This window comes from Rhipicephalus microplus, chromosome 4 (assembly GCF_043290135.1).
Source record: "Rhipicephalus microplus isolate Deutch F79 chromosome 4, USDA_Rmic, whole genome shotgun sequence".
Lineage (NCBI taxonomy): Eukaryota > Metazoa > Arthropoda > Arachnida > Ixodida > Ixodidae > Rhipicephalus > Rhipicephalus microplus.
In genome coordinates this window covers 45,066,647-45,093,489 of record NC_134703.1, presented here as the reverse complement: position 1 = coordinate 45,093,489, position 26,843 = coordinate 45,066,647, and the positions used below count along the sequence as shown (strand labels likewise).

The following is a 26,843-nucleotide window of genomic DNA, read 5'->3' as shown; positions in this document are numbered from 1 at the left end:
CCAAAACTTCGACGGCCCATTGAGCGATAAAAGCGGGAATAGCTCCAACGTGCCCTCTCGTTCGCAGTGTTTGTACTCAAGAATAAAAAAAATTGTCAGTATGCTTTAAAAACAGTATATATATGTGTGAATGATGTAATGACAGAGTATTTTTTCCACTATAAATGTGTAAACTGCACAAACTCATAACAATAGCAATGTGCTGCTTGTCTTCATCGCGCCATCTTGCCACACATCACTCGCTCAGTTTCACTACCATAGAGCTTGTTAACTTGTAAACTAAATATATCTTCGTAATTACGAATAAATGCTTACAAAAACAACAGATATATTTGTGCTTTTAAGTGGATTTACCTTATTTAAGAATACGAAAAAAAATGCACCTGCAGCGCCACACATTTTTGCAAGAAACGCCTGAACCATTCAAGAGCCATTCAAAAGTGCTGTGTAGCAGGGCGCCCACTCCATCGAGTCGATAAAGTTGCGACGTTTCCACGGCCATTGACTGGGTTGTACTAAAAGATTGTACTTTTCATCGTTTGCACTACTTGCTGCGAGTCCCATCATGAATTCAAAAATTTTTTAAACTTCCACCTCCTAGAACTTCAATCCTCACTCGCAGTTATTTTGACCATTATAAAGCTGGCTAGCCAGCTTATGCACCACTCCTCAATCAGAATAAAAATTAACTTACCGTTATTTGACAGGCTTTTTTATAGTTGAATGGCTCCTGAAAAATTATATCTCTGGTGGGTGAAACTGACTTATGTTGTGCTAATCACTGTCAAAGAGCTGCGCCCAATTTTTTAAGTCATTCGATTCGAAGATCACGATATGACACAACCACTCTCCCACCTCTATCACTACAATTTTGAATATTTCTGCATTTATTTTGTATTAAATCACTGTGCAATGATGAATATTGTGCATGTGTCACTGGTGCCGTTTCGACAAGTGAACTTGTCTTGGTCATGTATACTATACTACCTATGTTTATAGCGGCTTTTCAATGTGCCTTAGAGCACTGATGGCCTTAGAAAAGAAATCAATTTCTTTTAAAGTGAAGAGAACACTGCATTCCTGGAATTGGTGTGAAAGCTACGTTTACGTCAAAGCGTCAAACGTACGAAAAGGTACTCTCTTTGGAGGGTCAAAATAAAGTTTATTTCTTTAGCCACATTAACTAACATGTTTGGTAGATGAAGCAAACAAAATAACCAAGACAAAAAAAATGCAGTGGCCCTCTTGAACATGTTGCTGATACTCTGAAATCTGCAGCAAACGTACTGCTCTTTTGTTTCTTCTCAAACATTGCCTCATGGTGATTCGTAGGTCCCTTAAATGACCTCATACTTGTCCACTATGAGGTACGTGTTGAGCGAGTGCTTCACAGGCGACTCATCATCCACAGACACTACGTTGACGACCTGCACAGATAGAAAACCATACAAATGCAATTCAGGTGCCAGTAATTCTCTTGTTCCATAAAAAAAAAAAACAATGTTTAATAGCAGGAATTCGCAGTTTTAAAGGTCAGGCACACAGACCATGGATGCCAGTGGACTCCAAAAAAACAGTCATACCTCCTTAGTACGTACCCACCTTCAAACAATGACGGTTAAAACATAGTTGCGACGACTCCCTGAATGAGTCTCATAGAGACTTAATGCATTCGTGTACCACTTGAGCTGCAGTGATTGTTGTTATGCTTACAGTTAGTGCGTGCCAACTGCATACCGTGATAACATTTTGTGCTGTGAAAAGTTACTGTGCTGCTGAACTTGCGGACGCCACAATGTGTTACAAATGGTTTTCAGTCACTCTGATATGTGCGAAGATCACCTGTTCAAGTATTCCGAGTTTTGCACAATCGAGGCGATGCCTTTGCTCATAACCATAGGGAAAAAGGAAGTCGAGGTGGCAACCACCGACAAATGCGCTGGTATGACTTACCACCAATGACAAGCCTTATCACATCCCCAACTATCTGCTCAGGCATGCATGTGGCGTTGCGTTGCTTTGAGCCTACTGCATTATAGGCGACTACATGGACGCGCTGGGTTGATGCGTTCACTGCGGCCTCATTGTGCGGGACCGTGTTCAAATACGCCACTTTACACAAACGCAAGTAGCTCATGATTTGATTGATATGTGGGGTTTAACGTCCCAAAACCACTATATGATTATGAGAGACGCCGTAGTGGAGGGCTCCGGAAATTTAGACCACCTGGGGTTCTTTAACGTGCACCCAAATCTGAGTACACGGGCCTACAACATTTCCGCCTCCATCGGAAATGCAGCCCCCGCAGCCGGGATTCGAACCCGCGCCCTGCGGGTCAGCAGCCGAGTACCTTAGCCACTAGACCACCGCGGCGGGGCAACGCAAGTAGCTCACTGTCACTAAGTTTTGCAATCCGGGTCGGAGGCACCAAGAAACCTTTTAGTATTGAGGCTATCAAGCGCATTGTACAGCAAGCGTAGCACTATTGTAACCATACTGCATGCTTTTACTAACCGTCAGCTTAAACGTGCCTGTATGCTGCCAGGACTGCTAGAGCATTGCAAAGTGCGCATCGCTTGTAGAAAGCTCGTCATCGCCGCGTTAACGCAACAGGCTACTCGCTACATCTGTGCACTGTCTGAAAAGGAATGGGCGTATTCTACAGCAAGCGGACTGGCAGTCACAGTGTGCGCCGAGTAAACGAAGCGCTGCACGCAACTAGCCATTAGACGATTTGGCTTTCTGCGACCATACCGCGTTTCGAAAATATGTGCCAGTTTTCGCTTAGAAGCAGACTGCGGAACACATGTGTCATGGGCAGCCGATTATGTGCATTCTGTCACTCCGCCACGCTGCATATTTTGGAACCCGCATGTAATTTCAAAATACTCCTTAGCATCGGCACCAAGTGCTATCGGATGGTTGTGCGAGAGTGACAGACAGAATTTTTTCTGTGCTTTGGAAAAAAGAAATGGCTTTGTGATTGGCATTTAGGCAATGTTTGCTTTGGTACAGTAGTTACTCTTTTATTGACGGAGATGGTGCACATCAGGAGGTGCAAACTTAAATCTGGTGGTTAATGCGTAATATGTTTAGCGCTTAGTTATGTCGTCATGCTTGGCAGTTGTGTATTAACGAGTTTTCACTGCACCAGTTTTCGTGCTGAGGTGCTTTACCTTCTTGTGGAGCAAAATAATGTCTGTGTTTCCCTGGCCTGCCTTTTTAATCTATGAATGCCCATCTTTACTACACTATGTTGTTATAATTGAGGATGTGTTTCAACTGAAGCCATCATTATAAACAGTTTAGGGTCGTCACGACCTTAAATAACTTCATTATTAAAACCACGTACTCGCATGTCACAGTAGAGTGTCTTGGAGACAAACTGAACTTGAACAGGGTAGAAGTCGTTGGGGCGGCCTGGAGCCGAGAATTCCATGCTGCCAGATTTGTTGGAGACGTCGATCAACGGCAGCTGCCACTCCAGCACGCCTCGTCTGCTGTCGTGGTGGTAGTCGCCGTCGCACTCGTTTACCACCACTGATCCACTGCCGTGGCTGCTGCAAGGGTTGCCGAAGACAGGTGAATCTTCATACTGCATGACCTATGTGCGACGTTTCTGACAACATCGCACTTTGAAAGACAAAACCTCCTTCAAACGGACACTACAGCGAAATGCTAGGTCAGCTTGGACTCTGAAATCATTTCTTTTTTTTTCGTGGGAAGAGACAGGGGTTAATACCCTCTTCCCCTACCTCACCCAAAGGAAACTGCCGGACTTCAAATAAAGTTTATTCACTCATTCATTCTCTCTTTAGTTTCTCTTTTAACTCTGTTCTCCCACTGACTAGCTTGACACATCCACAGTTTTCAATTTTTCTTACCAAAGAGATCATGATAGCAGCAAGCCCATGCATATTAGTTCCCTTTCTCATGCGCAGATAGTGCTGTTATACCATCATTAACGTTTCATATTTCAACACAACAAGAAAAAAAAAATTACTGCAAGCAATGCAGGGAGCCCAATTTCTTCTGTACTTATGTAATATAATTTTTTTCTTAAAGAGCCATTCACCAGGTTTGACAATTTTGAGCTGGCAAGCCGAATGCGTAGATGGCAGGCTCACGATCACATCTGTAAAAATTTGCAATGCTATGCGTCGCGGAACTGGGTCAAATTTCAACATGAACACTGCTGCCCCTTTCTTGCGCAGGCGCGCTGACGTTGGTCCTCCACGTAGACGACTGTGCTCTGACCTTGCCAACAGTAGCAAGTGACATGGTGAAAACTATTTAACACAACATGCATAGTTTTTGTGTAATTTGATGCTTGAAGAGATTAATAAAACTTGAGATAAATAATGAGAAGCACTAAGAGAACATGCGCATATTTTTTCCATTTTTTCCCCCGAATTGCAACTAGATGCGGGGCTACCATATTTTCGTGCGTATAACCCGCACCCAAAACCGAAAAATTTCAGTGGCAAAGTGGAGATGCGGAGAATACGAGGGGTTTTTCCTATAGTGCTGCTTCACAGCAATGCGTGTTGTGCTATGAAGCCCCTTAACAGTGTAGCGAAGGCTACGGAGGCGGTTTCCGCAAATTCGTGTTGCTCCGCAAGTAGCACAGCAGCTTGCGGCCGATTTTGGTTTCGCTTGCTTGCATTGCTGAACCATTTAGAAAAACATGTGGGGAAAGACAATTCGATTGTTCAGTGTAAAATCTCACTGTCACACCACAAGTATATTTTTTAGACGTTCGCGGCCGCTCATGGACCCTCCACATGTCCCTACGTCACGGACGCCATGTTTACTTTTGGAAAGGGCTTGCCGAAAAGGTGGTTCTGTCTAAGAAAGTTCAAGAAAGTTCCATAATAAATAAAGTAAGTTCCATAATAAATAGAGCAGTATTTATTTCAGCAAGGCAAATGAGATATAATAGTGCCCATAGAGATATTATCAGTAAATGTACTACTTTTTGATGCGGTAGCAGGCATGCATTTCGGTTCTGTTATTTCCAGAGTGCTGTTACAGTGTACTAGAAGAGGTAGTGCTGTCAAGTTGTCGCCGAGTGTGAGCGCTCTTTACCTCGCTGATACCGCTAGTTCTCCACATCACGACCCGTTCGCCAAGCCTAAGTCGATCTGTTCTGTCACCATGAGTAGCGGATGGTGGCAGGCCTTCACAGCACAGCAAAAGCTTAAGATCATCGCCGTCGCCAAGGAATTCGGAAATCGCGAAGCGGGAAGACGGCACGATGTGGACGAGTCCTGCGTGCGACTGTGGAGAAAGAAGAACGAGAGCCTACAAGCCGCGCACCGCGACTGTAGGTCATTTCGTGGCCCCAAGACCATTGCCTACCCTGAGCTGGAGGCGGAGTTAGTAAAGTTCATCGAAGAAGTGAGAAGCAGGGGTCACGTCGTATCAACCGAGATGGCCCAAGTGGAAGCCAGCGACTTTCGAGGGAGCTAGGCCTACCTCACGAGTTCCGTGCGAGCCGCGGATGGCTGCACCGCTTTATGAAGCGGCAAGGGCTATCAATCAGATGGCGGACTACAATATGTCAACGCTTGCCGGCTTCTTATGAGGAGAAGCTGCTTAAGTACCAGAGATATGTAATTGGCTTGCGAAAGCAGTACAATTACATTTTCTCGCAAATCGGCAATGCGGATGAAACTCCTGTTTATTTTGAAATGCCGTTGGATACAACGATTGAGAAGACGGGCAGCAGTTCGGTGAGCGTGCTGACCGGCGGGAACACCAAGCTGCGCATCACAGTCTTGCTTTGTGCCCTCGCCGACGGCACGCAACTGCGACCGTACGTCATCTTGAAAAGGAAAACTCTACCAAAGGTTCATTTGTCTGCCGGTGTGGTGGTGCGCGCACACGAGAACGCGTGGATGAACAGTGACTTCTTCGTAGACTGGATCAAGACGGTATGGGAGAAGAGGCCCGGTGCGATGCTCGCAAAGAGGTCCATGCTCGTTCTTGACTCAATCCGCGGCCACACAGCTGAGGAAGTGAAGGACCGCCTTTCACGCAATGGCACCGACTTAGTTGTTATACCCGGTGGAATGACAACAATGTTGCAGCCTCTAGATGTGTCACTTAACAAGCCCTTCAAAGCGCATGTCAAGAGCTATTACGCCGAGTGGATGGCCGAAGGCTGCTACGATTTGACGCCGACAGGACGAGTCCGAAGGCCTGATATTGCCCTATTCTGTAAGTGGATTGTCGAGGCATGGAAGGCCATTCCAGGTGAGATGGTGCGAAAATGTTTCAAGAAATGCTGCATCACAAACAACATGGATGGAACCAAAGATGACCTTGTGCATAATAGTGAGGACTGCAGCTCAAGTGATAGCTCTAGCAAGAGCAGCGACAGTGAGTGAATTGTGACTGGCCTTGCAGGCAGCGTATTCTGCTTGCTAAATAAAGCTTTTCCTGTCTACATATATGCTATGTTATTCGAGCAGTAGCTTTTGTACAGCCTTTCTTGCATATCAAATGTGCGGGCAATACGCGAGGATTTTTTTTTTCTTTCTTGGTGCACTGAAAGTGGGGGTGCGGATCATATGCAGGGGCGGGTCATACGCGCAAAAATACGGTAATGTGCCGGCATTTCGCATGCGTTCGTGTCCCCGCGGTCAGGGCATCGAGCAGACGAAAGCCGTGAAAACGAAAGTAACGCTCCTACGCATTGGCGCACTCATTGTGCTCATCTATTCTGCATGTCTAAGCCAGCGTTTCCATACCATCCTGCAGAAAAAGGCAGTAGACCACAAAGATAAGCTGGTCAACAAAACAACGCCGCTCGCATGGTCGGGGGTTTGGGCTTGTTCGGGCACGTCATGCGCACGTGACCTCTTGGTCGGATGCCGAAGATGGTCGGGAAAAGATTTGGTTTGCGAAGGCTATGCGGGGATGAACGAATTGAAAAAAATTTTGTGGCATAATGCTTCTCATCGGACAAACAACAACTTACATGGTCTAACTAAAATTTGGTATGGGGCCTGGCAAGCGGCCCTTCCAAGTGTTCCAATAAGCAACACTGTTTTGAATACATTTCTAGTGTATGCTTAAAGTGCTGATTTCACAAGTAAAGACTGAAAAATCGGCAATTAAAAAAAAAAAGCTCTTTTTAAGTGTAGGGAGGGAAGAAAAGAGGTAATAGCAGATTTTGTTTGGTCGTGTTCAGCTGTTGTAGGCATCACTCGTGAAGGGAACAAAAACTGGCAGATCTTATGTACTGCGTAAATCAAAGTTGTGCGAATCGATGTATGCAGACTATAATTCGTATTACATCATTATCAGCCAGGTTGGGTTGTCAGATATTTCAGCAAAATAGAAAAACTGATCAATTTTAGACCAGACTCTACAGAATAAATTTTTCAGTCATGGTACACTGAATCAATATATGAGTGGCTTGATAATTTTAAGGGTCTGGGTAACAGACTGCATTGCAACAATTCACCATCCTTTCTTGAAAAGGCTGCTTACCTGAGTGGAATGCTGATGACCACATTATTCAACTCCAATTGCTCCTGCTCCAGCTCGTACTCAATGTTCACATCGCAGTTGTTGCCACCAGCTTCAGACACCCAGCAGTTGACTGCACAAGTGAATTGTTCGTAAGCACGACTTGCAGGTGAAATGCGAGTGAAGACTGCACTTGGTAACGGCAATGTAACCAGTGAACTTAAACCTTAATTCATTAACAGAGCTGAGCAATCGCTAGCTTCCTGGTTATATCAATTAGCAGAGCGACTACCCCAGAAAAGTGTTGGTCCCGGGTTCGAACCCTGAAGCAGGGTGAATTACAATACAATAGAATATACAATTTTTATACACACTTATTCAGCGAAGCGACCTCCCGCATGCCTTTTAATATGAATAACTTCACTTTTCTTTCACTTTAAATGTACCTTGCTAAACGTTTCCGGCCATTTTTTTCTGAATTATAGACATCGATATCATGAACGAATGACATTACTTTTCTCCTGTATAGCGCCACCACAGATCGAATGACATTCGTTGCTCCAAGTGACATTTGAACCTAATTATATTACCACCTCCAGTATGACAGGGCTATTAAGTGGCAGTCATACATTGAAGGCAATGGCATTGTGTGCTTGATTACTGAGTGGTGTTCTATTTCGGGGCGAGGCACAATGCAGTGGCCAATGTATGCTGCTGTGCAACAGTGCCCTGGTAGCTACCGAGTGTCTCAAGGGAACGACCAAACTAGCAGTGCTGCATATAGTGGAGGAGGTAATCGACATCAACAGTGCATGCAATGTATAAAATTCTACATTTATGTTCTACTAATAATAGTAGATATGAATCCCCTCCCCCCCCCCCCCCCCCGATAATTTAGGAATTTTCGCATGTGGATACAGTACACACACACATAAAAACACACACATATGAACACATGCAAAACACGTGTAGGGGTGGTTTTCAACCTCCTAAAAAATTTTCTGGCTATGCCCCTGGTTCATAGTCTTAAACATTTTGCTTGCTTGGACCTCTGTGGTTTACAGTGTGCTATGTACAGGTAAACCTGCCTATAGTGAACCTCCATATAACAAATTCCTCGATAATTCTAAGTTTTTCTATTGCCTGCCATTACTCCTAAGAGCACATGCATTTGCGACCTCTATGTAGCGAAGTAACAGTAAAAAACACCCTTTATACTATAGTCAAACCTCGTTATTCCGAAGATAAAGGGGGAGTCATAATTACTTTGTTATAACCATTACTTTGTTATTGCTAATATCCATTTCTACCAACAATTAGCCAGCAAGAGAGAATGTACACACCAACAAATATCACAGCAGCCCACCGCGCAAAGAAAAACGGCCGTCGAAAGGCAAAAATATAGCAAAATAACAAAGAACAATGCACTTTATTTCCGCCAAATTCGGCACACCAGCTGGCAGATCACTTTAAAGAAAAATAATCCTTAATAGACTTTTGCTGACTCTTCCTCAAGCGGATAACTGCTTTTTTCAGCAGCAGCAGCTATTCTGAGTCCTTCCTCGCACCAAAGAAGCGGCATAGCAGATCTTTCGCATCCAGCGCTCGCGCGGGCGTCGGGTTCGCCAACATTAGCCTCCGGGGTGTCGACACATTGGCCACTGTGGTCATGCACGCCCGTCACCTTGGGCACAATTTCCGCAAGTGACAACTCGTCGGTTGTCACCGCTTCAGCATCGGCACCAACGTACATGCAGAAAGTGTTGCAGTCAGGCACAACACCAGGGTCAAGGAGAGCGTCCCACGACGTCTGGGCCTGGTCGCCCGCAGCACCCACTGGCGACACCAACGAAATCTTCGACCACTTTTTTTTCTTGACCCCAGACTCAACGGCTTTTAACATTGCCGACTTCTGCTCGATTGTTATATTTTTGCACTTATGTTTGCCGCTGCCGTTGTCCCATCTTGTGTCTAGCGGCAGAAACTCATAGAGGCGGTGTTGCTCTTCTAAAGCAAACGACAAGGAAGAAAGCCACAATCTCCGCTGCCCCAGCAGCGCGCTTGCCCCACCCCCAAGCTGAAGGGGAAAATGAGGTCAGATGCACGGGCGGGTCAACGAGTTTTACAAAAGAGGGGGAGGCTGGCCGACGCCCATGCTCGCGCAAGTTGCTGTGCGAGCGAGTTTATTCGTTCCTGAGAAAAGGGGAGGCAGGGATACTCGCTCCCACACGTGTTTTGGCAGGTGGCTCCCGGGGAGAGCAAGGCGCGAGTTTTAAATTCCCGCAGTGGTGATGAGACATAAATCGTCACACGCTATAAGACATTAAATTGACGTATACCAAAATGATCAGTAAATGCTAATTGCAGACAAAGAATGGTTCGTTACATCCATTGTGAGGAAATTTTCACTTCATTAAAACGAGGTTATAGATACATGGGCATCTATAGGAATTTGAAGGGGAATTACAATTGCTTCGTTATATCCATTAGTTTGTTATACCCCACTTTGTTATAACAAGGTTTTGCTGTATAATGAATTTTCACCACAGACAATCTAGGAATTTCGCCCCGAATTTTGTTATTTTGGCACAAGCATGCATTTTCTGCGGTTGCTCCGCTACCGCCAAAGCGGCGGCGGCACGCTTGTGGCCCCAGCGACTCTCAGGCGAGAGTGAGCGCTCGTTACTGTGCGCCTTCCTCCATGCGCGCAAGTATACGGGAGGCGAACATGAGGGTGCCCCTTGAGCCGGCGGTGCCGCGGTTCTTGCCCCCGTGGGTGCATTTTCCCTCCCTTCAAACCAAAACAAAACTAATTTTGCCTTGGTAGTGCCACTATTTGACTGCTACAGAAGTCTCTAACCTGCACTTTAAGTAATACAGATGATGCCACTTTGCGTTGTTATGCTTTTAGTTAGCATCGCAGATATAGGGCGGAGCTGCATATGAAGAGCGCTTTGCCGAATAGTTTTCCTCTATAACTGTGTAATTCACACTTCGTTTTCAGCGCCAACTGTGTCGCCACTACAGAGATGATGTCAGATTAGGCGCTGATGGCGCGATGCTGCGAGTTCGCAGGACCGTAGCCTTCGTTATTAGCCAATAAGTTCTGGCAGCAAATCGGCATATTGAATGCAATGCAATGAATGCGATAGCAAAAAATTGTTATGCCATACGAAGTAAGGCTGGAAGCCGACTCTTGGATCCAATATGTGAAATTCCTACAAAATGCTGGTGCAAGCAAATATGGCTGCTCCAGGGAGAAGTTGCTCTTTTCACAGAGTCTCTTTGCGTTGAAATCGCACTGATACTTACAGAGATAGCACGCGTGCCGGCGATCCCGAAAAAATCGAAGTTCACTGTTGCTGCTCGAGCAACCCCGCACCTCCTCCTCTGCGTTTTTTCATGATTGGTCAAGACAGGTGATTTCCGGCTTCCTTTCTGTTGGAGCGTTCGAGAGCAGTTCTAACACGTGGGGCATGTTATATGTGCCCTTCAGGCGATATAGAGATGGGCTGGCTCATTTGATCTTTGCTTCAGCAGCGCTCGTGCACTTCAGCAGCGCTCGTAAAAGTTACGATGTATGCAGGCATGTTATCAATTTGGACTTGTTACGAAAGATGGTGGCGACAGTGAGATCCCGCTGAGAGTGTTCATATAATTGCTATGGCAATAATAACGCAGTTGTTTTACCGCTAAACTAAAGTTTTGGGTGAGCTCTGCCTTCAGTTCCCCTTTTGTTTAATTAGTGCATTTATTTTTCTAATTTTCGTACCAGACTTGCTTATAAACAAATCTTCTTTATAACAAATTATTTGGGGAATTTGCCGATTCCGTTATATCTATGTTTAAATGTACACAGCTGCGAAGCCGCAACACTATCATTCGTCTTCATGGTGCTCATGCCAGCAGTAGAGGGCACGAGGCCAACCTCCCTTTCACCGCAAAACTCACTTCGTCTTTTTTTGATCTTAAAGGCTTTCCTAGCCTTCCACAAACAAGCCAGGCATGCACCATCAACTTTGACAGCATTATGACAACACCGCAGCCGTCACCCGCCAAGCGGGGAAAAGTAGTGAAGAAAGCTGCGCATTGAGAAGCACAAACAGCACGTACTGGACAGTGGCACCATCTTCTCATCCTGGGTCTGGAAACGCCACTTCAGCACGCCCACGTCAGAGTTGACGGGAAACGGCTTGGCAGGGTTTTTGAGGCCCACTTGCTGCGTACTCTTGAACAACTCCTTGTCTATGTTGGGGTGTGTCTGAGACAAAGAGAGACAAGTTGTCAGGACAGCGTTGGGTAATGAAAAGCACTGTAACTGCCATGTTTACTCGACAGCAACGCGACCACAATTTGAACGCGAAGGGTGACTTTTCATTGAGTGCAGGAAGAAAAAATAGTAAGCCTAGTACTATTTCCGTATTCAATTGTAGTGCGAGGGTCGACCTTATGTAGTGATAATGTGGAGAAGAACTCTCGTTACACTCTAGTAAATACAGTAATACTACCTATACAACCCCGCTGTAGCAGTGAGAGCACTTTCAGCTGCAGATGTACACAGGTGCAGCTTCCCTCTATAAACCTCTGCCGAAAAACAGTCAGTCTCAACTTGATTCTGATACTAATTCCTTCTTTAGAAAAATAAAAAAAAAAAAGAATTTAGTACGATATGTTAGAATCAAGTACACAACAGAAACTGAGATTAAGCGGTAGCTAAATCTGAGCCCCCAGTGCTAGAATCCAAGCCATGGTCTGCTCGACAATATAAGTAAGACCACATGATAATCGTAGTTGACAGAAATACGATCTTGGACAGGTCGACAGCTAAGGCCCGAAAAATCCCCTTCATTCCCCCAACTTATACTTTCTTAGTTTAGGTACTATAGACTATGGTAGACAGTCTGCTGTATGCAGCAGACAAATTTCGAACAACGTGAATCCAGCGCTGCTTTCCTAAAGAGCCAATTCTTACTTGTATTTGGACGCCCTTGTCATCATGGTTCTGAAAGATGAGTTTGATGCGTCCAAACTGCTCATCTGTGATGCGGAGCGTCACCAAGCCGTGCACTTCCATGTTTTGCAGACCACCGTCACGCAGTGCCGTCAGGGTCACCTTTTCTTCTATGTTGAGGCTGACCCTGCATAAGCAAGGCAGTGATATGCACTTCTTGCTTAACAGGATGGCACCTATGAAACTGTATTTGCAACACTGTAAGCAGAACAAAAGAATCCCAACGTTCTTGCATCACTATGCTAAGAAAAAAAGATAATTGTGGCATATATCAGGGTTCATATTGCTAATAATTTAACTGAAGCAAGGTGTACTGTGACAGGTGTAACCTTCTGAGCATTATCCTGATTAAGATAAAGGTTAGCAGACAAATATTTCTTTTAGGCTGCTTTTCTGCTACTTGTCTCAAATACTAAGCTAGGTATGCCTTTGAAACATTTTTGAAAGTGATAACAAAGGAACCCAAAGACTGTAAAACGCCTTGTTAATTTCACAGCTCACTGAAATAAAAAATGGGATATCCATGACTCTGGTGTTTCAGTAACGAATAGAGATGTACGCAACAGGCAATTCAGCACAAACATATGCCAAAAAAAACAGGGGGAGGGTGCCTAGGATTTCCTGCAAGTTATTTCCAAACTTTTAGAAAACTTTCGAGACCAGCTGGTATCACTCTGAAGGAAAGCCATGGAGATACATAGAGAAAGATGTTGCTCTTGAAAAATGGGAAAGTGCGATATCTTTCTGTGCAAAAGAAATTGTTGAGCACTTACGCTTCAACATTGGCCGGCTGTGGAATGTTTCGGGCAGCTGCCGAAGAGGACTGGGATTTTGCAGACGTTTGGCTTGAGATGGCTGTTGCAGGAAAACATCAGCCATTCAGAAAAAACCACCACTAAGACGCAGGAACTCACACAACCGTTACTCACAAAACACTAAGACGGAGCCAAGAGCTAGGCGGAGATTACAGATGCCGGGTTACAATCTAAAACTGTCAAGATGATTGTGGCTTCTAAATGTGCCGCCTAGTCATAAGTGGCTTTGGTAACAAGCAGTTGCACAGTGCCTGCTAGAAATGGGCCACGACATCATACCTACAGCCATGCATATTAATTTTTTTGACACAAGTGACTATGGAGCCTCATAAAATTCATTCATCTTTGTGAAAGCCATGAATAGTTTGCGCACAAACCCACATAAGCAATTGATAGGAGAGCTCAAACTTTACCTACAAGAGACCACATTGTTGCAGAGTTGATATGGAGTGAAAAAAGCTATTCAACCAAAATGCTAAGTAGGGAACTCGACAAAAACTCTAGCCTATTGTTGAACTTTGCGCGAACATGTGAGAAACAGCTGAATCACCAGGCAAAATTTTACAAGCTACCCGCAACCCTGAAATGCTCTTTCTATAATAATTGTTTTCTTGAAACTGCGCAAGACCTACGAAGCTTCCAAAGCAACCAACTAGACTGATTAGCAATCGAGTACACACTAGCAGTAATGCGATTGAATGTGGTAAAGTTGAAATAACATTTTGAGGTATTATGTTCCAAACAACAATCCGATTCGGAGGCAAGTAGTAGAGTGTGCCATCGATTAACTTGAACTACTGAAATTCAGTGTGCACTAGTATAAATACACAAGCATTTAGGCATTTTACTGTAAGTGAAGAGGGCTGCTGCGGCAAAATCAAACAAGCGACCTCAGCAGCCCAATATTGCAAATCAAGCAAGCTCACTCATCCTTGCAGCATTGTGCTCAATTTCTTGCTTCATATACCTACCCCACATGTAACGTTTCATGACAGGGCTCTCGTGGTATAAATCAACTTCAAGACCACTCACTTTCACCCTCCTGCTTGAGCTGATCTGCAAAAGTGTCCCATTCGCGATGCTTGCTTCCCAGTTTGAGGGCCTTGTTGGGCCCACTGCCACCCGTTGGGCGGCTTGGCGGTAGGTAGGTGGAGGGTTTGGGCGATGCCGGTTCACTGAGTGTGTCCGGAGACACGGCCGTGGGTGTGAAGCCTGAACCTGAGCCAAAGCCAGTTCCAAAGCCACTGGGCCGCCCGCCACCTCCCTTGCGCGCCTCCTGCCGTGCCCGCTGTAGTTCCTTGGCCTTCTCTTTCATCTTCAGCTTGGCCTCACGCTCTTGTGTCTGCACAGAATGACACGTGAATCATGACGCATTCAGCTCTTAAGCAGGAATTTGATTTGCACTACGTACTATTCTTGTAAAGCAGTGGGTTGCTTATATAACATGTAACACGAGTTTCACTAGTTTACAAAAGAAACTTGAAGCAGTGCTCTCCTCCACTGGTGCAACCAGAAATATAACGCTCTCTCATAACAACCTACCAACTTTATATGCCTGTATGTCACATCTAAGTAGTCTTGCCAAGTTGCAATGTACGAAGTTTCCACAAACTGTTCATTCAAGTACTAGGCACTAATCTAAAGAAAGAATTACAAGAAATGCGAGATTATGTAACCATTTATAGACGTGTGCAGTTGAAACGCGCAATAACGAAATCGCCGGGAAAACCAAAAAATTTCGTCTTCGCAAGAATTTCGTTGCCACAAGAATGAGACGGCCAGTAGAACGAAAATTTATTGCCAGAAGTCGGTCAACTTACTTGGCCGACCCTTGCCATGCAACAACTTCAAAGCTCTCCCTTTGCACTGGAAAAAGTGGTCCATTTCTACGTCGTCATGTGCGCCAAAGAAGGAGCGAAGGGTGTCCAGCGCATCCGAAACAATCCGCAGGCTGGGTTTCTCTGCGTGCGTCTCTTCTTGGTCCTCGGTGTCGTCAGCTTCGCACATGCTTTCGATAATGGCCTCGTCGGTGACTTCCTCGTACACGACTACGTCATCATTGGTGCGAACGAACGCATCAACGGTGAGTTCATCTGGGATGTCAATGGCTCGAAGTTCCCCCCAGGCTTTGGTCAGGGATAGAGGCACTGCACTGCCACCACTCTCGCCGTCAAGTGCGCCTTCGTCCAAATTTTTGTCTGGTGACGCCGAAGCGCAATCTGTGCGTGATGCTTGCACGGTGGTGGTGAAGCCCACGTGATCATTTGCCATAGCCTGATCATTTGCCATAGCCTGATTATTTGCCATCGCATCATGATCATTTGCCATCGCCTGCTGTAGTGTGGCCAAGCATGTTGCTGGACACAGACCCCATCGCCGATTTAAGTAAAAAAAATGGCGGTACCCACGCTAGCGTGGCAAAAGCAGACATTTACAAATTTTGAGTGTGCATAGCACGCATACGAGCATATTTTCGACAGTTAACCTTTGGCGGGAGGGTAAAATAAGGACCACACCGTGGCAGAAAATTCGTTGATGCGGGATCGCTGTCCAAAAACATTTCGTTGCCGCGAGATACGTAATACATGGGCTTCTATGAACGTTCGCCGGGGATCCGGAAATATTTTGATGTCGTGGGGATTTCGTACTCGCGGGGTTTAGTTATTATAGCAGGTTTTGACTGTATGTCACCATTCATAGACATGTGCAGTACACCCCTTTAGGAAAGGGTCACAGCAGCCCACCTCCCAATTTTTTTTTTTGGTGACTAGGAGGCCCCTCCTGTCCCACCCCTTGTGCACATGCCTATGTCACCACTTCCACTTGTTCAAAGGTCAGCTTAACTGCAAAACGTGTTTCCATCTCACTTTTACCTCAATCATTGATTTCTTTCACTTCATACCTCGTGACAGCCAGCTGACTGGCTTATCGTGTTCTTCAAACCGGCTATCTAAACTCGGTAATACCGTATTTAATCGCATAACAGGCGCACACCCAGTTTGGTTGCGAGATATCCATTTTTTTTTTCCTGCACATTATATGTGCACCCCAAACTTGGTCTTGGTCAGTAGTTTTATACCGTATTAGTGCAGTTGCAATTTAATGCCCTTTTACGTTAACAGAAGCGAGAAAAAATAAAATAAAAAAAAAACTGCGCCAGCTTTGCAGGCTCGCTGAGTGACGAGAAGGGCGGTGGCCTGGGTGTCGTAGTAACTTCTGCACAGGCGTGGCTCCAGCTGCTAGTCGGCCACGTGCACTCTGAAGGATGGAAAGCGCAATCCCGTCCTCGTCCAATGCACATTGAGTTTCCTGTCGCAAAAGGCTTCGTCGTTATAGACGAAGCTTCGACATTTATCGACGAGGCATTGCCACTTCGTCCGCATGTTCTAAGGCTTTTCATCTTTCAGATGCAAGCGTTGACCTTTGTTGTCACTACGCGGTGTTACGACCGGCCCTGGGGAGCCAAGCAGGGAGAGTTTGGGGGAGAACCGGTTCTTGACCTGACGGTGTCGTCCACCCCCACCTCCCCATTCGGGTTCCTCCTCGCCGGGAGAGCTACGGGGTCTGCTGTGCATTCGTGACCATATTTGGTAACATTTTGGGGCGCCGGGACCATATATGGACCTCGTGTTGGGTTGTGCCACTCCTTGTGTTGTGAGAGGTGTTTTCCCCTCCCTCGTGGCCGAGGTGCCGGCGACACCGTATTGGCTGACGATGCGGACAAGGCGCCCAGTGTCAACAACGTGGCGCTATAAAATGCCGAAGACGTTTTGTATCACACGCACTCTTCTCTCTTTGGGTCAGTTGACCACTTCTCCACATGTAAATAAATCTCTGTTGTTCGTTCGGGCGCTTCTTTCTCGCTGAATTGTTGGACGATGGATCCTGCGACGGGGCCAGCTACCGAAAACGAGACCGGCAGGACCCGGAGTCCCAACAACTGGATGGCAGCGGCGGGATGCTGATAACCCCGAAAGCGACCACTGGACGGAGTGAGCCCGAAGTTCAACAACGGGACGACAGGAGAAGGAGGACACGAGCTCATCGACTGCCAGAGGGAATCGAACGGCACTTCTGAGAGGCACGACGCCGGAGACATGACTGCGAACTGGGTGAGTGCCGGCTTTCTCTGTTAAATTTTACCAGGCATTTACTCTATGTGTTAAGTAAAAGCTGGTAGAGAGGGGCTGTCTTGGTCATTGGGTTAACAGGTAACTTGCGTCAGGCAGAAATTGTGTGATAGCTTGGTTAAGCTCTTTCTGTCAGTGGCGTCAAGGTTAACAGTGACAGGGCAGGATTCCGTGTAAGAGCTTTTGAAGCTTTATTTGTAGACTAAGTTAACGGAAAACTTAAGGCAAGGCAGGTATCTAGAGCTGTCGTTGCCGTCAAGGTTAATTAGTTGCAGGACAGGAATCTTTGTGGAACAGAGACAGCGGTACTGGAGGCAGCCATGAATCTGAAATCCCTGCGAAAGTCCATGTTGTTGCTTCTTGCAAGGGAGTTGAATCTGGAGGTGTCGGACTCTCAAAGAAAGCCAGAGCTGATAGAGGCGATTCTCGCATTGGAGGCGGAGGATGACGAGCTGTCAGAATGTGTCGAGGAGATTCAGGAGAGGCAAGCGGCAGAGGCCGAAAGAAAGGCGGCCGCGGCCGAGGCCGAAGCAAAGGCGGCGGAGGCCGAAAGGAAAGCGGCAGAAGCCGAGGCAGATAAGATGCGAAAGCACGAGCTTGAAATGAAGCGCCTCGAGCTAGAGATTAGCCATAATAGTAGAGCAGGAGGCAGCGAGGCATCCGGTACAGCAGAGTGGGCCAGGTTCAAAATGACGGACCTAATGAGATCGTACAAGCGAGGGGAGGACATTGGGCTGTTCCTCGTCAACTTTGAGAGAACTTGTGAAAGGCAAGGTTTCAGCCAGGATACATGGTCTCAACGCTTGTTGTCCCTACTTCCGGGGGAGGCCTCAGAAGTAATCGCGCGCCTCACGAAAGAGGAGGCTGACGAGTACAGTGAGGTAAAGTCGAGCCTTCTCAAGAAATACAGGTTGTCAGCGGAAGGTTTCAGACAAAAATTTCGCAACGCCGTAAAAGAGAGCAATGATTCATACCCGGAGTTTGCTTACAAGTTAATGGCCAACATGGGAGAGTGGCTGAAAGAGGCAAAGGCATATGGGAATCATGACAAGGTGCTCGAGTGTATCGGTCTGGAACAATTCTATCAAAGGTTACCAGAAAAGGTGAGGTTCTGGGTGCAGGATAGACCGGACGTGAACACCGTAACAAAAGCCGCAGAGCTCGCAGAAGAATTCGTTACGAGCCGTGCCCTCGGGGCAAACAGCGAGCCTAAAAGGGAAAAATTCCTACGGCCGAATAAGGCGCCGTTTAGAAAACAACCGACAAGTCTCGCACAAAAGGGTGAGGAAAACAATTCATCTAACCATGGGGCGTCGGCAGAGGCAAGCAAAAGGAAATTTGAGGCGAGAAAACCGGCTGCTTGTTTCAATTGCCACGAAACAAGGCACTTCGCGAAAGACTGCCCGAAAGAAAAGGTGGCCTTTTTATCTATAAATGAAGCCGACGAGAACATGAAGTTGTTAGAGCCCTATATGTACGACCTTACCGTGAACGGCAAGCAGTGTCGGGTTCTTAGAGACTCCGCAGCCACTATGGACGTAGTTCATCCGTCTTTTGTTCAGTCCGGACAGTATTCAGGAGACTGTGCCTGGATTAGACAAGTCGTAGAAGCAAACAGTCAGTGCCTTCCCGTAGCTAAAGTTGTCCTTAAAGGCGCATTTGGAACATTGGAAACAGAAGCCGCGGTATCGCCATATCTACCCCCTCAGTATCCCTACTTATTTTCAAATAAGTCAGATCAAATGCTGAAGGAGAAAGGTCTAACGTTGGGAGAAGGCATAGTGCAGGCACTGACTAGATCAAAGGCACGTGCGCTGGCTGCGAGAGCAACATTCACTGAGGCAAACAAGCCTCAAATCGACAACGGGCCTGGTTGCGAGTTGGACACCACGGAAACAAATCGACTTGTGCGAGAACAGGCTGCAGAAGCCGTAGTCGCGGAGGCAACCATTCCTAAAGGCGACGTTGAACCTCCTCCCGAATCGGAAGGGGTCAATTACGCCTCGTTGACCGAGCAAATAGAGAATGCCATTGCTCCCAAGCCGATTCCCGGTAGTACAGAGGATAGCACAGAGGGTGACACATTCCAGGTACTAGGAACTACAAAGGAGTTGTGTGTCATGCCAACTTCGGATAATTTCAGTCGGCTGCTGCAGGTTAGCCCCGCTTCATTAATAACCGAACAAAAGGGTGACCCAACGCTTAAGCAATTCCAGGACAGTTCGAAAGAGGGAATCGCCAAACGAAATGTGAGATTCCAAGAGAGGAGCGGCCTACTCTATCGAAAATATCTAGATAGGCGAGGAGTAGAATTTGACCAGGTAGTCGTACCTCAGGCGTATCGTCAGGATTTGCTTAGTTTGGTGCATGGAGAATCATGGTCAGGCCACTTAGGCGTAAAGAAGACGAAAAATCGTCTCTTACAGGAATACTACTGGCCTGGATGCTTTAAAGATGTAGAGAGGTTTGTAAAATCTTGCGATGTGTGTCAGCGAGTGGGTAAGCCGGGAGATAAGGCGAAATTTCCAATGAAGCTGGTACCCGTAATCACGGAACCCTTTCGTCGGTTGGTAATTGACACAGTAGGTCCTTTGCCCAAGACAACTTCAGGCTACCGTCACATCCTGACCTTAATCTGCCCAGCTACTAAATTTCCAGAGGCGGTCCCGCTAAAAGAGCTAAGTTCCGTGGAAGTAGTGAACGCACTTCTGTCCGTGTTTGCCCGGGTAGGCTTTCCTGCCGAGATACAATCAGACCAGGGCACCATTTTCACGAGTGCCTTAACGACAACCTTTCTAGGGCGGTGTGGCGTGAAATTATTGCATAGTTCCGTCTACCATCCGCAGTCGAACTCGATAGAAAAGCTTCACTCCGTGATGGAGCGAGTGTTAAGAGCCAACCTGTGCTTAGTTCACCGGACTACTCGAGGCCTTTCATAGTCCAATGCGACGCTAGTGATAGAGGCATGGGGGCGGTTCTTAGTCAAAGGGATGAGGGGGATCAAGAGCATCCCGTCCTATATGTTAGCCGGAAACTCACCCTTCGCGAGCAGGTTTACAGCGCTAGCGAAAAGGAATGTGCGTGCTTGGTTTGGGCAGTCCAGAAACTGGCTTGTTATATTGCCGGAAGCAAGTTCATTGTGGAAGTGGACCACTGTCCTCTCACCTGGCTACAGACCATGTCCTCTAAGAACGGCCGCCTGCTGCGTTGGAGCCTCGTTTTGCAACAATATACGTTTGAAATACGTTACAAAAAGGGTGTACTCCATGGCAACGCTGATGGCTTAAGTCGATGCCCCTGACGCGAGAGGATGTCTCGAGAACTCTGGCATTTTTTTTCCTGACCTAGACAAGAGCTAGTGATTGTTTTTTTACTCTTTTAGGTGTACTTGTTTGAAAACGTTGAAGACACGGCTATCCAGGGTTTCGGGATCGGTGTGCTTCCAGTGTTGTTGTTTTGTGTCACCTTACAGTGTGAGTAACATTTTGAATAAATTGTGTATTTCCTTTAATATCAGTTAAAGGGGAAAATTGCCTGGTGGAGTTTGGCGGAATTGTCCGGCGCTCACCGGCTGAGTAGTTGTGTTTTCATGTGCGTATGTGACGTCTGTTGAGCCCTCAATGAAGCAGGTGTTGCTCTCTACTTCATCAAAGACGGTCGTCACCAAACCGACTGCCGGCGCTGATCTCTCCGGACAGTGGCTGCAAACCTCAGCCCATCGAGATCTTCACCCCCTCGCGCGAGAGACTGTTACGACCGGCCCTGGGGAGCCAAGCAGGGAGAGTTTGGGGGAGAACCGGTTCTTGACCTGACGGTGTCGTCCACCCCCACCTCCCCATTCGGGTTCCTCCTCGCCGGGAGAGCTACGGGGTCTGCTGTGCGTTCGTGACCATATTTGGTAACATTTTGGGGCGCCGGGACCATATATGGACCTCGTGTTGGGTTGTGCCACTCCTTGTGTTGTGAGAGGTGTTTTCCCCTCCCTCGTGGCCGAGGTGCCGGCGACACCGTATTGGCTGACGATGCGGACAAGGCGCCCAGTGTCAACAACGTGGCGCTATAAAATGCCGAAGACGTTTTGTATCACACGCACTCTTCTCTCTTTGGGTCAGTTGACCACTTCTCCACATGTAAATAAATCTCTGTTGTTCGTTCGGGCGCTTCTTTCTCGCTGAATTGTTGGACGATGGATCCTGCGACGGGGCCAGCTACCGAAAACGAGACCGGCAGGACCCGGAGTCCCAACAGCGGAATTGCACAAACTCGTAAGATTTTTGTAGTCACTGATTTCCTGGCCGAGAACCTTAACATCGTATCATGCGCGCTACTCCTGGATCAGTGCCTGAGTGTGATCTTGAAACCGAACTAAATGCACAAAATTTCGGTCTTGATAATGCGGATATTTTAGGTGGCCTAAACAATGTCTGCAAATTTCCACGAATGCGCTTTCTTTTCGTACTTTTCTTTCTTGCTTTCACTTCGTTGGCAATGCAAAGTTTTGGAAATTCGAATGCACACCAGCCCTCATCACCTGCCTTGATTTTCGGGCACGTGAGACTGCATGCTTAACACGTTTGCGCAATATAGCCGATGAAGAAGGTGGTTTCGGCTGCAGTGCGTACAGTCAGGACTTTGGCGACGTATGCATTATTAGCTGTCTATGCTGCAATCAGAAATAAAATTTTCTGAAATTTTACCCAGTGTATTAGGCGAACAACGAACTTGGAGCCGGATTTTCTGGAAGAAAAGTGCGCCTACTAGGCAAGTAAATACGGCATACTGTGAGCTGGCCCCACCACTTTCCTGCAGTCATTCTTCCTTCGAACCGGCAGAGACTGAAATGGCCTTCGTAGACAAGTTTGTAATGAATTTGTGAGCTTTTGATTTGTTATGAATGGCCTCGCTGTAATTTGACTTATGTTCACAACCTATTTCTATAATGTCACCATCATTGCCGTCTTTTTGTTTCTATTTACTTTTTTGAATACCCGCTGCGAACTAATATCGGCACCCTTGAATAATCGATAAATAAACAAACAAACAAACAATTGATCACGACATACATGTACATGTTTCTTCACACAAATAACAAGCTGGTAATGAGAGAAGCAAGCAAGTATGCCTTGCATTTTGTGTGTCTAATAGAGGAATAAAAACTCTCGCTGGCTCATGTTAAACCTCACGCGTCCTGATGATTGGATTGCTTCACCCACCTGTCGAACAGCCTGGTAGACCTTCTCCTCATGCGAGTCCATTTCAACGAAGGTGCGGATTTGAGCCAGGTTGACGCTCTCCCGGTAGCCCAGGGCCACAATCTCGTCAAACGCAAAGATGAGGTTAAATGCCTGTTCCGCTACCTCCTGCTCATCCAGGCCACGGCAGTACTCAGGCAGCACACGCGAGAACAGTCGTAGGGTCTCCAGGTCCTATACCCATAACAAGAGAGAAAGCGCAATGATCAGAATGTCAAGAAGGAGTTATATCTTGTCGCGATTGGACCCATATTTCCTCATTTTCTTTTTTTTTGAAATTTTTATACAACACAGCTCAACACCTTTGTACGCATTTAAACTGCGTTAGACGACAGGGTCAAACAATGCTATTCGTTTCAAAAAGTGAAATTATTGCATTTGTGAATTAATGGATGTTTTTTACACATACATGCTGGGCCTTGCAAATTGATGCAATTTGGTGCAACTATTGTGATGAACATTTATATTTCATCCCTACTCGTTTCTGCAGAAAACAAAACTGCACACTTGTGTCGAAGAATTACAGCAGCTATCCCAATGTCTGCAGGCAAACGCTTGCACAGAAACTGGCATAGTAATGCGCACTAACGAATCTCTGTCACTTCCCACAATTGCATGCTGAGGCAGCAACAACTTCTTCACTAAAAGCTGTAAGTGTGCCGCACTTTATTTACACAAGGCCACTGGCATTTCTCTTAATAATAATTGTTGGGTTTTAACGTGCCATAACCATGATACAGTTATGGAGGATGCCACAATGAAGGGCTCCGGAAATTTTCACATGCACCTAATCCCAAGCACTTGGCTTCAAGCATATTACAAGTAATACATTCTACAATTAATGCAGAGCAATACAAGTCACTAACGGCTCACAACAAGAAAAGTTTAAAGGCATAAAAATTTGGTCCAAGATGAACTATACTTTACAGATTGTCATGGAATAATACAAAAACTGTGCAAGTTACTAAACAACAAATTACATAAATAAAATTGGCATGAAACATTATATATAAACAAAAACTTTATTTGCCTAACCTACATAATAACACAACTTTTTTTTTTTTCAAATCATTTTCCTTTAAAAGCATTGGGTGTGTAGCATTAGAGCAAGGAAAATCAATCAAGCTAGATTATGATTGCTGTTGTTTGACAGAATAACATCCCAAAGTGCACAATTCTTTGGGGAACGTAGCAGAGAAAAGAAAGCCAGCCATTAAAATTTCACAGCATTGTCACCTCAAGTATGTTGCTGGCACGTGTGGTCAACAGCAGCACGTACAGCTTGTCGTGCGGCTGGTACACATAGCGCACACTCTCAGTCTCCACAAAGGTGTGCTGCCGGCCGGCACCAAGCAGCTTCGGGAATGCCAGAAGAAGGCCCTCCACTCGCGCCCGACTCATCTCCACAAACTGCCGGGACACGATCACTGCAAAAAAGGACAGTGACAGCAAAGGCAGATTAGTGGTTGCAATAGCGAACATTGTGTTAAAGAAATACTGACATGGAAATTTTCAGTTTTTTTTTTTTCATGCCAAATGATAGGCCAAGCCCTCAAGAGGTTAGAGAATGTATTGGTAAGTATGAGTGAACCCCGATAAATTAATTTCATGTTTTAAAAGTATTTCTGGCTCCCAACATCACAACCCCGTAAGTTGATGTGCAGACACAAGATATCGTGAGGTTTCTACAGCCACCCGGCTCCATTGGCGACGAACAAATGGCCATTTTGCATGTTTTGACACCTGATGCTGGTGCATGATTTCACGGGAAATGACACTGTAGCCTGATGTCACGCTAGTGTCGATGTCAATCGGTGTTCCATGTGAAAATTGACTGATGTGAAGGTAAAATATTTTGGACGAATTCTGTCAGCGAAACACATACTCAAAGCAATCTTTCTATACATGAGATTCATAAGAAATGGTACAGTAAACTTGAAAGGGTGGTGTCAGTACTGCATAAAAAGTACACCTGCAGTGACATCTTTTGTAGTCGCTGTCAGTGTTTCATGAACATTGCAAGCATTCAAAAACTCTGGAATACCAAGAATCTGGAATATTTCCTAGCAAGTACTTCACGTAACTACTGGGTTTTGTAAGATAGCTAATTGTATGACGTGGCCTCACACCACAAGTTTAAAAAGCGCTCAACAGCAGCCATTGTAATGAAAGATCTGTGGGAGAAAGGGGCTGTACGTAGACAAACTGGCTCCGAGTGCGCACAACATAGTTCACATTTAAAATGACAGCGCGAGTTTGTATTCTCTGCTAGAGGATACAAATGATTGTGAGAGATTGAAAGAACTATTACATCAAATATTGCCCATGCGCGACACATTCACAACTTTCTCGTGTCTACAGACAATTTAGGTCCAAGAGCACCAAAGCGATTCGCAACCTTTTCAAAAACATAGGCACCCTCTGTCATGAAACTCCTCTATCAGCGCAGATGCTCAAAGTTGGACTCGAAAATTAGGGGCATATGCTGAGCACGACCTAACGTTAGGCCCCGTACTAGTTGGAGAACATGGCCGAGTTTCACGCACTCGAACACACTGAAAGTTTGTAGATAACGATTCACTGTTCGGAGCTGACAGAAATGTTCAGTGTGTACACTTCAAGGTGTAGATCATTCAAAAATAATAACGACAAAAGCTTACCCTTTCCGGATTTAGTCATCACCGCAGCCGCCAAGAGCACCTGAAAATGCAAATTAAAACTAAGAAACCCAGTGCAATAAAACCCGCTGGTGGACTAGTTGGAAACATCCTCACTAAAAACTAAAAAGGCGCTACCTCTGATACGCTCATTTCCTGTGCATAGCTGTCAAGGAAGCCCATTGAAAATGCGGCGCTACTTATTTGAAGGCACCAAGTGGGCGCATTTACCATTTGTTTTGTGCGACCATGTCGCAATATTCAGACCCTAAAATCATCAACCGGCTTGCGCACTTTGTTGTTCAGTAAGCTTATATCGGTGACAGTTGGTGCTGGATTGCGGCTTCAGTCGCCAAGCGTGTCTTAAAGTGGCAGTATCGATAGAAATTACTCGAGTAACAGAAGAACCCGCCGCGATTTCAGTTCAAAGCCTGTAAATCAAACGCGCACTCAACCAGAATGTGATGCAACCGCAACTGCAAACAACTCGAAACTTGGCACACAGATCCGTGGTCACGATCATTACATCTGACATCGACTACCACACTATGATCTAATACTGGCGACACTAAATTAGCATGCTAAGTCCACACGAACAATAACTTGCCATTTTGAGCGATTTTTCTGTCGGTGCTTCGTAGAGAATCAGTAACGCCGGCCCCTTTCCTGCGAGCTTTGAAGGATGTCTACTTCAAAGCTTCCGTCTGGCGGTACGCTGCGGATGGTGAAAACAAACAATATACGAAATTGCTTCGACACATCACTTATTTCATTTCGCGAGTCGTGGGATATTCACGACAAACATATGAGCAAAGAAACATCACCTGCACTAGCAGCCAGCCCCGAACATTACACGTTTGCAGAACCAGCGATTGGTTCCGGAACAGGAAACGAAGCTTAAGGCTGAACGGTACTCGACGAAAGTTTCGCTTTTGTGTCTCGGTTCCTAAAGTAGAAGATGGCTGTTTTGCACGCTTTGCACGTTTGTTTTATACGTTTTAAATTTTTTCGAATAAATTATTTATTATTTATTTTGTAGTTTTATGATTACTTGATACATTGAATGAACCAATTTGCTCACGCGAACAGGTAAAAGCGCGGTTTATTTAAACTTTACGGCGTGATCTGTACTGAAACCTTGTTTTATTTATCCATTTCCGATGAGCGATTTTCTCCGCCTAAAAGTTGGTGCTGTGTTATCGCTAGTAAGGTCCTAAACCCTTTCAGCCCTGGATTTTTTATCTTGGTCGGATACACTTTTTGTGCGCGTTTTTCTTGTTAGGACCTCAGAAGATAAAAAACGAAAAATTTAGCCACTGGTACAAGCATTTTTGGATTAATTAATGTGGCATCAAATTAGATAATTAAGGCACAGTGATTGGAAAATGAAAAAAATTGCTTCTTTTTTTCTGCCAATCAATGGTGCACACAAAAGGGAAACCAACGTACGTCGTGCCGAAAATGGCGCTTACCCGCCTCAACTTACGCGCCTCGGCTT

The 26,843-nt window shown here is 45.9% G+C and overlaps 1 protein-coding gene across 2 annotated transcripts; it reads right to left on the bottom strand.

The window, feature by feature from the left end:
• Positions 1–1,141: 1,141 nt before the first annotated feature.
• deltaCOP (coatomer subunit delta) lies at positions 1,142–26,288 on the bottom strand. Of its 2 annotated transcripts, none has more exons than XM_037422851.2 (12): positions 26,170–26,288; positions 25,953–26,060; positions 25,349–25,388; positions 23,925–24,115; positions 22,650–22,862; positions 14,339–14,648; positions 13,265–13,346; positions 12,453–12,618; positions 11,594–11,741; positions 7,502–7,613; positions 3,354–3,561; positions 1,142–1,427 (listed from the first exon to the last, which is right to left on the bottom strand). In XM_037422851.2, the coding sequence occupies exons 2-12, from the start codon at positions 25,953–25,955 to the stop codon at positions 1,338–1,340; spliced, it is 1,563 nt and encodes a 520-aa protein (XP_037278748.1). In that variant the 5' UTR covers positions 25,956–26,060; positions 26,170–26,288; the 3' UTR covers positions 1,142–1,337. The 2 variants fall into 2 exon arrangements, with proteins under 2 accessions (XP_037278748.1, XP_037278749.1); XM_037422852.2 differs by having other exon boundaries at positions 3,354–3,558.
• Between the last annotated feature and the right edge of the window lie 555 nt (positions 26,289–26,843).